The following is a 10051-nucleotide window of genomic DNA, read 5'->3' as shown; positions in this document are numbered from 1 at the left end:
TATTTGGGCATAAGCTTTCGTGGGTAAAAACCTCACTTCTTCAGATGTATCTGGAGTTTTTACCCACGAAAGCTTATGCCCAAATAAATCTGTTAGTCTTTAAGGTGCCACCAGACTCCTTGTTGTTTTTGCAAATTTATGAGGCACTGGGGCAGGGGTGAAAGTAGAAATAGGGACTTCCAGTACGGGGCTGTGTTGGGGCCGGCTCTGGCCCCCAGAAGGAGTGGGGCCTCGGGCGGGGATGGGGGAGGTCAGAGCCAGCCCCGGCTCGCCCTGTACCGGTAAGTGCCCTTCCCCTCCCACGCCCAGGTAGCAGCGGCAGCCGGGGGCTCCGGCAGCAATTTAAAGGGCCCAGGGCTCGGCCGCTGCTACCGCCCAGGGCCCTTTAGACCGCTGCCAGAGCCCCCGGCTGCCACTGCTACCCCAGGGCTCTGGCAGCAGGGCTCAGGGGGCTATTTAAAGGTCCTGGGGCCATAGAGGCAGCGGGAGCCCCGGGCCCTTTAAATAGCCCCTGGAGCCCCACTGCTACTCCAGGGCCCTGAGGGCTATTTAAAGGGCCCAAGAACCCCCTGCTTCTACTGCCCCGGCCCTTTAAATAGCCCCCGGAGCCCTGGGGTAGCAGCAGCAGGGCTCCAGCAGCTATTTAAAGGGCTCAGGGCAGTACAGGCAGCGGGAGCCCAGACCTTTAAATAACCCCTGGAGCCTCACTGGGCTATGCCAGGGCTCCAGCAGCAGGGCTCTGGCAGCAATTTAAAGGGCCTGGGGCTCCAGCTGCTGCTGCTGCTGGGAGCCCCAGGCCCTTTAAATTGCCGCCTGGGGAAGCCGGGCTGCCCCAGTATCGCGCACCGGCTCTTGCCGGTATGCCATACCGGGGCATACCGGCTTACTTTCACCTCTGCACTGGGGACTCCTTTGAGGAAGATTCTTTACAGAAAGAATTGACTCCGTTTTAAACAAAGTGGAGCCAGATTGCTGGCACAGAAAATTGGGAAGATTTGGGGGATTATTTAAACTTGGTGGTAAGGGAAAGGCTGACGGGTTCTGAGAAACATTTAGGTCAGACAAAGACATCTGCTAGGGACGTCAGTAACACAAGAAACTATGCATCTAGCAGTAGAGGAAAGAATTACAACAGCACTGCAGGAAGCAGAAGTTGAAGTCATTGAGGTACAATCCAAAATGATAACGGTGCAGATAAGCATGTTATATTAAGAAAGTACACCCAGGAATAAAGTCTACACATGTCTATGTGCTAGTACAAGAAGATTAGAGGCAAAAATAGCTGAGCTTGAATTCCCAGCAATAGAAAAGGATCTCATTAGAACAGATATTTCAAGGGTGAAGTAAGGCAATCCAGTTCCTTATGCATACCGTGACATAAGGCCCCATGTGACTCTGCCCCTGTGGCCCCACCCCTGCACTGTGACCCCACTCCCACATGCAATATACATTGGAAAGAAACATTTGTATGACTCATACACCTTACAGGGTTCTAAATTAACTGTATCAACTCAGGAAAGGGGAAAATTGTACATGACTGAATGAAGATGTCTGCTCAATGCGCAGCTGCAATCTGGAAAGCAAACAAGAAGGTACGATGTATAAGGGACAGGATGGAAAATAACATGGTAAATATTATATTACCCTTATATATATCAATAATACTATCTCATCTAGAATATTATGTGCTCCAACCCCCCGAAAGAATATTGTGGAAATAGAATGGATTCAGGTAAGGGGAATAAAACGATTAGGAGCATAGAAAAGTTCTTGTAGGAAGAAAGGAGAAAAATAAGCAGGGACACGATAAAAGTTTATAATATACTGAATGGGATAGCAAAGGTAGATTGGAACCTTCTATTCTCTGTGTCTCACAATACAAAAACAAATGGGCAGTCAATTAAATTAAAAGGTGGCAAATTCAAAACTGATAGGAAATAATTTTTCCAGACAACGTATAATTAGTGTTGAACTCACTACTACAAAATGTCATTGAGGCCAAACATTTGGCAAGATTCAAGGGATTGGACATTTATATAAATAGCAAGAATGTCTAGTGCTGCTATAGTTAATGCCAATAAACTATGGAAGGGATATTAAGCCTCATGTTTCAGGGTTTAAACCAATCGCTACCAGTTAGAAATTAGGAGGAGACAATGTTGGGGCAGATAAAACAAGTATTTTTCAGTCTAGATGATTTATTTCAGATTAAGAAAAACAACAAACTACAGAGTCTCCATGTGAGAGTGAGAGAGTGACTACAGTGAGTGTCTCTGTATCTGTACTGAAATCCAAAATGGCAGCTGTTGTAAAGCTTTCCCCCATCAGCAGGCAGGGTGCCCCCCCCCCACACACACAACACAACACACACACAGAGAGAATGATAGCATCTCCTCCCAGTTACATAGCTGTATAAAGAACAAATTGGTTTGGGAAGGAAACAATTCAGAACTGACATGACAGAGGTATATATTATTTACCCTCTCTCATAAGGCAAGAAAAAAAGGCCATCCAATGAAAGGAAAAGGTAATACATTTACAACTGATAAGAGGAAATACATATTTTATGTCATGCATGATCAAACTGTGGGACTCACTGTTGGAGTTTACGGAGGCCAAGAAGTGGCATTCAAATAAATTAGACACAAACAGGAATAATAAGACTATCTGCAATTATATTAGCTTGCTAAAGTAAACAACACTCATGCTTCAGGACATAAGCCAACCACTAGCCTTTAATGCATGGGGCTAGGAAGAACATTTCCCCCATAGGCATGTTAATGTATTATTTTTAATCATATGGGTTTTACACCTTCCGCTGAAGCATTTGATTTTGGCCCCTGTCAAGAGACAGTATACTGAATCAGATGGCCCTTTGGTTTGAGTGGTTCTATGTTCCTTTTGTTTCAAGGTCTCCCTTCCTGCTCTACGGGGTGGTCCCCTCCATGTTGGGAACAAATCTCTGCCAAGTTATTACATAGTTATTTATTTTTCAAATGGCTTTGTACAGCAGATGTTCCCATGTGAGCATTAGCTTTTCTTTTATTGACTTTTGCTGTGAAAATTGAACACTGAACCTAACCCAGATCCCATTGAAGTCAACGGCAAAACTCCCACCGAGTTCACCAAGATCAGGATTTGGCTCACTGACTTACATTCTGTTCAACTGCTGTCCCAGAATGAAACTAGCAAGCAGTAGACATCAGGGGTGCTGGAACAATTTATATAGTGGGGGTACTGAGAGCCATTGAACCAAACTGTAAACGCTGTATATGAGGGAAACCACTTCAAGCCAGGGGGTGCAGTAGCACCTCCAGCACTCCTACTTCCAACACCTATTGTAGACACAGATGTTAACATTACTTATGCTACTTTTCAGGCTGTTTAACATGAGAGGTCACAGGTCTGACTCTTGCTTTTGTCTTCCTCATGGATGAAAACCCTTGTAGATATTTTAACCTGGTGCTGAACAAACCTTTAAAGATTCAGTAGCTCAGTTCAGATAAACACTCTAAAATTCAGAGGCCTAGCTGAAGCTTATCTAAAATAGCTAAACTGCTGCAAAATTGGACTGGAAATCTAGTCACAACTTGCTTTCATGGGATTTTCAGTATTGATTGGTTTGGTTGGTCCAGAAATAATAATACATGGCACTTATATAGCACTTTTCACCTACAGATCTCAAAGCACTTTGCAATGGACGGCAAATTTCATCATTCCTGTTCTATACACAGGGCAACTGAGGCCCAGAGACTGTAAGTGATGTGTGACATTGGACAAAACAAATCAGTGTCAGAACCAGAACTCAAGTCTAGTCACTGGCCCACTGCTCCCACCACACTGAAGAAATAGTCTGCTTTTTGGTCTCTTTCAACACTTTTCTTTCCATTTCCATCTTGAAAAAAGAAGTTCAGAGGCTGCAAAAAAAAATGTTTTTTTTTTCAAATGTTAACCAAATGTTTCTGAACTTCTTCAAGATCCTCAGTTCTAATTTAGCTAGAAATATGAAGGAAGGTCCGAGTATGTTATTGTTTTATATGAACGCATTAACTCGTAGCAGTACCTTCTTTTCAGGCATTTTCATCCCTATTTTCTTCAGAGACCCTGTATTTTTGCCATGCTGTTGTTATTAGACTTTTCCTTTCTCTGAGGCTATCTGCCACAGTATATCAAAACAGCCTTTGCCTCTGCAGCCCAAATGGCAGTCAAAGCTAGTGATGGATAACTCTCCACAAGCCTGGAGATCGGAATCAGTTCAGATATGCTTTCGAAAGGTTTTGGGGTTTTATCAAAAGATTCTATGGCTTTCTTGTGTGACGTTTCTCGTACTTCAGATCATATCTAGAAGTGTCACCTGAACAAACTTTTGTTTCCAATCCCCATTGGAACACCAAATTGGAAAGGCACATGAAAATTAAAGTTGGGGGTGTGCAGGCCTATTCAGACATTTAAAGAAATGTTTGGTTCAGGTTCATTTTGCAAAGTTTTGGCATGAAGGGTGTTCCTGTTTTTTCTAAACCAATTCACCTGCCCCCTCTCCAAATGATTGCAGTTTATCATCTACCATCATCTTATCATCATGTTGTTTTGAGAATTTTTTTCTCATTTCTTGTTCTGTGTGAACCATCCCAAAGCGCTCATTGCTGAAACCCTTGATTGTGTGGGTAATCTTTATTCACACTAATATATCCCATTGACTTCAATAGGATGTCTGGGAGTAAGGATTACAGGACCAGACTATACATCTGTTCAGTTACGCTGGCCAAGATCCAGTGCAGAAACCTGTGCATTTGTCTGGCAATGACAAGAAGCAGGAGTGAATTTCTCAATTATAGTGTCAGAAATAAAACAATTTTGGGTGGTTCACCAAGAGATAAAGTGGCTCAAGTGGAATTATGGCTCTTTTCAATGAGACCAGGAAGCCTGCTGTTACATCCTTAAAATATACTCAATGATTTGTAACTAACCAACAGATCCGTTTGACATGAAATGATTTATAACCAAGCAACAGGTTTGTTTAGATACCAGAGAGTTTCAGGGCCTGGTAGCTCTTTCTTTTTTTCTTTTTTAAGAAACATTTTTTTAACTATAAAAAAGGTAAAGAGATTTTTTTTTATAAAACCTTTTTACAGTTTATTTCCTATCATTAATTGTTAAAATATAAAAAATGATGATCTGACTAAATGAAGCAGGATGTTAAATGGTGAATTTTGTCTGTGTAAACAAATAAATAATTATTTACAATCTTTGGCAAAACAAAGTGAAGTTTCATTGATCTCATTCTCTCCCTCCTTTTTTCTCTCACATGCACACACACCCTTGCAAAGAAAAAAAGAAAAAGAAAAAAGAAAATCTTCATAAATAATTTACATAGAATAGGAAAATTATGGTACAATCTAAATATTAACATCTTCATCCCCACACTGATGTCATGCTTTCACAAAACCAAACCAAAAAACCCTACACGTCCATCACAATCATTACATTTAATGAAGTCTCCCCACTTTCTCATTGGGACTTGGGGATACAATTTGAAACAACAAAAGTATGAATTGCAACAAACTCAAAAAACCTCATAAGGAGGATTTTTTTTTTAAAAAAGGGTTTGTTAATATAAAGAGACTGTAAAATGTGCAATAAAGCCCCAAACTGTGAATTCTTTCTAATGAATATAGTAGTAAAATCTATTTAAAAGGAAAAAATGAGCTGAGTCAACATTTGGCTCACCATGCCCTATGATAAGGCAAGAGATACTGTATTATTCCCTTAGTAAACCTCATCTGTGATTAAAATTATACTAGCAAGAGGTTTTTTTTTGTGAACAAAGCTCATACATCTTAAACAAAACAAAAAAGTGTTAAATACTTGCATACTATTGTATAACTGAATAACTGTTGTATCTGGTTAGAATAAACACTGGTATCCCTTCAGCATTATTTAAAAAATAAAACAGTTCTATATACAGCAGACATAGGTAACAATACAAAATACTAAAATTAGGATAACCGTATATATATATTAAGGTTCCATTTATAAATTCCTCATTATTATTTATTTAATCATGTGCTACTTTAGAGCATGCTGGATTGTAATGACATAAAACCGCATGTTTAAACAAGGGTGTACATTGCTTCAATGATATCTTCATGTTGTGATATGCTTTTTTAACAGATTGTTCTAGCATTATTTGTTAATAATGCATTACTAATGCACTGTATGACAGGCTTTAAAAATAAATTATCAGAGAAGGTAGCAGTATGTGTAATCATGATAAATATTAACAAAATATTTATAACTGGAACCTTAATTTCCGAATTTCTAAATTAGGTAATGGTAGCGTGGCTACCTTTTCATAATCCTAGATCAGGATTCAGGATGTCAAAGTGCTTTTTGCAGCAGAGATGGAAAAGTGGTTCAGGTTCAACTTGTTCCAGATGGTCATGAAATATGTTTAGCAAGAGGGAATGCAAAAAAAGATGTACACTGGCCAACTGGAAACCATTTTATAAAAGCCACAGTGGATGGCCTTATGTGCTTAACTGAATTGCTATGCTTTCTTATGTTGAAGTTTAAGTGCTGGTTCAATTGTATTTGTCCTGATTTAAGTCCATACAAATAACATGCATTGTTATTTCTAGTTAGACATTATTTGAAACTAAAAATCTGACATTTCAGCAACTTCTAATCTTAAAAGGTATTTCTGAAGAGTTAGTAAAAGCATCCTTATCAGCTGAAAGATCTTTTTGCATCAAGCCATCTTCATATTATGTGGCCTTCACTTTATTCTCCAATGGCTTCTTCATTATTAGGCTAGATATTGTTGGTGTGGTCCCTTTGTTATTTTACTGAAATTAGGCTCAGAGGTTTTGTGTTACTGAGGTCCAGCCCTGATCGAAGCAAGGGAAGTGTCAACCCTAGGCATAAAAAAGTGGTTTTAACACTTTTTTTCCCACTTAGTTTAAGACAATGGATGATACACATCCCCCTTTTCTCCATATATATATAAATACATTAAGTAATTACACTTTATATGTAAACGTCATTCCTTTGTAAAAAAACAAACAAACAAGTCTTGCTAAGTTTTCACTCTACAAAAATGTTCTAATGTATCAATCTGCTTTTGCTTCAGTGGTGGGTTGGACGCTCACATTTAGGTCCCATTAGTCCTAGTTTTCAGAAGGCACTTGAGCGCAGGATTGGCTAAGCCACTCTTGGCAGCAGGGAGGTACAAGGTCAGTTGAACAGAAGGCCGGAGGAGGAGGAGGTACACAGAAAGAGAAGTTGGGAGTACCAGGATGTACTGAGGTGTCTAGGTTGCACAGCATCTACAGTACTTTGCTGGTAATGCAGCAACCATAGCTCAGAAATCTAAAGTAAAAGAGAAACAGATATTAATTGGTGCAGAGGCATATTTGGTGTGGAATACAGTAAAAATGGAACAAGAGCTCAAATGTGCTATAGTAAAAGGGAAGCAGCCTGTGTAATACAAAGATTACTTTTCCTGTTCTGAGTTCATTTTCTTTTTAATAGTACTATATTTTCACATTTATAACGTTGTGGATGGTTTCATTATATTTTTTTAAATGGAGACTGCATGAATCACCATATTTGGAGGTTTTTAAGAATAGGTTAGGCAAACACCTGTGAGGAATGGTCTAGTTATTACTTAGTCCTGCCTTGAGTCCAGAGGACTGGACAAGATGACCTATTGAGGTCCCTTCCAGTCCTACACTTCTATAAAATGAGAATTGAAAATATCCACTGAATCCTTAATGCCTCCTTAAAGAAGGGCTATCCATAAGTCTGCAAGTGCATGAGTAACCCACTACTGAATACATGTTACAAGTCCTGCTCTGATCAATAGAAGATATGAGTTGTTACATCTCCCAGCTAGGTAACATTGGCTCTTTAGCTCAAGCTGTAGCAGTTCACACTTTTAGCTCTAGAGATTCCCTGCTTCACTCCCAGTGTGTTGGGCATGAAGGTGACCATCACACATGCAACACACACTAATGCGCTGGATATACACACACAGTTCCAAACAAATATCTCCCTCAGATAATTCCATCTTCTTTTTCCAGGCAGATTGTATTAAACATGTGTTTGTGGTTATTCAGATTTACATTAAGACTAGTGGGATCCAAGCTATTTTAATGAATCAGTGTCTAAATTATGCTGTGGTCCCTTATGGCTTTGGAACATGCCTTCTGGCTGAAATTTATCAGGATTATTGCTATATGTTATACAGTCATGCCCTGATTCAGGAAAGCAGTTAAGCACATGCTTAAGTCCACTTGTTTCAGGACAGCATGTTGATCAACTCAAAATAAACTCCCTCTTGTTTCATTCATAGTTAAGAATTGATTGAGTTATTTCAGAATGATTGATAGATTAAGGATTCCATTCAACAACTGGAAGATACTTTCTATTTCTATCTTTTCTCCCTAGTGCAGTGGTTTTCAAACTTTTTTTCTGGCGACCCAGTTGAAGAAAATTGTTGATGCCCGTGACGCAATGGAGCTGGGGATGAGGGGTTTGGGGTGTGGGAGGAGCACAGAGCTGGGGTAGAGGGTTGGGGTGTGGGGGTGAGGGCTGTGGGGTGGGACTGGAAATGAGGGGTTCAGGGTGTGGGAGGCGGATCTGGGCTGGGGCAAGGGATTGGAATGCAGGAGGGGGTCAGGGCTCTGGTCTGGCGGTGCAGGCTCTGGGGTGGGGCTGGGGATGAGGGGTTTGGGGTGCAGGGGGGGCTCAGGGCTGTAGCAGGGGGTTGAGGTGTGGGAGGGGGTCAGGGCTCTGGGCTCTGGGCTGGGGGTACAGGCTCTGGGGTGGGGCCAGGGATGAAGGGCTTGGGGTACAGGAAGGGGCTCCAAGTTTGTGGGGGCTCAGGGCTGGGGCAGGGGATTGGGGCATGGGCTTATCTTGGGCGGTTCCCAGTCAGCGGTGCAAGGGAGTGCAGAGGCAGGCTTCCTGCCTGTCCTGGCATTGAGGACCTTGCTGCACTCTGGAAGTAGCCAGCAGCAGGTCTGGCTCCTAGGCGGAGGCATGCAAGCGGTTCTGCGCGGCTCTCACCTGCAGGCACCGCCCCCTCAGCTCCCATTGGCTGGTTCTCAGACCTGCTGCTCGCCACTTCCGGGGTGCAGCACAGTATCAGAACAGGTAGGGACTAGCTTGCCTTAGCTGGGCAGCACAACCGATGGGACTTCTAATGGCCCGGTCAGTGGTGCTGACCAGAGCCGCCACGACCCAGTGCCTTACATTCTGCATCCCACTTCTGGGTCGTGACCCACAGTTTGAAAACCACTGCCCTCATGTTTAGCTGGGAGACTGAACTAATCGTGGCATAAATAAAACTTTCATAATTGCCTAGTTCACTGAAAAACTAACCTCTGCATTCATATTTGAGGTCAGAGAAGTAGACCATTTCTTGAGAGAAGACAAAAAGACCTAATCGTCCACCAGCATAGGTCTTATCATAGATTGGTCCAGAGTCTACCATGACCTGTTTTCCTTCATATACTAAAACTCTGTAAAAAGAAAGATGTTTTAGATTACTATAGTGAATCAACAGAACATTCCAAGGTTGAAACATGTAATAGCAGCTGTCAGGTGATGACATGATGTTGAATTCTAACACTAGGTGCCATGTAGTACAAGTTTATTACATGGGTCATTCCTCTGTTATACCTCCCCGAGTCTGTCTGGTAGTCATAGCCCATTTATTGGAAGCCCTGGTGCTGTTCCATGAGTAATTTTATGAACATCATCTGCAAAGAATTTTCAAAATCCTTGTGTTATTACAGCTAAGTCTTCTGGAGTGTCAAGAAGGAGTGTCATGTTCTTAATGTTGATTAGCCACATGCCTCTTTATGCTTAGAGGTTAGCTTGAGAAATATACACATAATTTAATTGACTCACGGTAAGTCTGTTACCTCCTCACAAATAAATACATTTTAATGACTATTCAAAAACCTAGTTAATTTTTCTTTTTCTATTAGAATTCCCAATAGGATGAAGAAGGAGCTTCATGTACAAGGACCATAGGACCTGCCAC

At 41.4% G+C, this 10051-nt stretch overlaps 1 protein-coding gene across 1 annotated transcript in view; it reads right to left on the bottom strand.

The window, feature by feature from the left end:
* Positions 1 to 5471: 5471 nt before the first annotated feature.
* The window catches only part of THBS2 (thrombospondin 2), a 45875-nt gene continuing 41295 nt past the window's right edge, over positions 5472 to 10051 (bottom strand). Inside the window, exons 21-22 of the mRNA XM_024203838.2 lie at positions 9385 to 9524; positions 5472 to 7368 (exon numbers count right to left, since the gene is read on the bottom strand). Of these exons, the coding sequence (XP_024059606.1) occupies positions 7361 to 7368; positions 9385 to 9524 (148 nt within the window). The 3' untranslated portion in view covers positions 5472 to 7360. The remainder of the gene's footprint in view (positions 7369 to 9384; positions 9525 to 10051) is intronic.

The sequence above is a fragment of the Terrapene carolina genome, unplaced genomic scaffold (assembly GCF_002925995.2).
Source record: "Terrapene carolina triunguis isolate 2854851 unplaced genomic scaffold, T_m_triunguis-2.0 Scaffold85, whole genome shotgun sequence".
NCBI classification, from domain to species: Eukaryota; Metazoa; Chordata; order Testudines; family Emydidae; genus Terrapene; species Terrapene triunguis.
The sequence above is the reverse complement of the archived record's forward strand: the minus strand, read 5'-3'. Positions and strand labels throughout refer to the sequence as shown.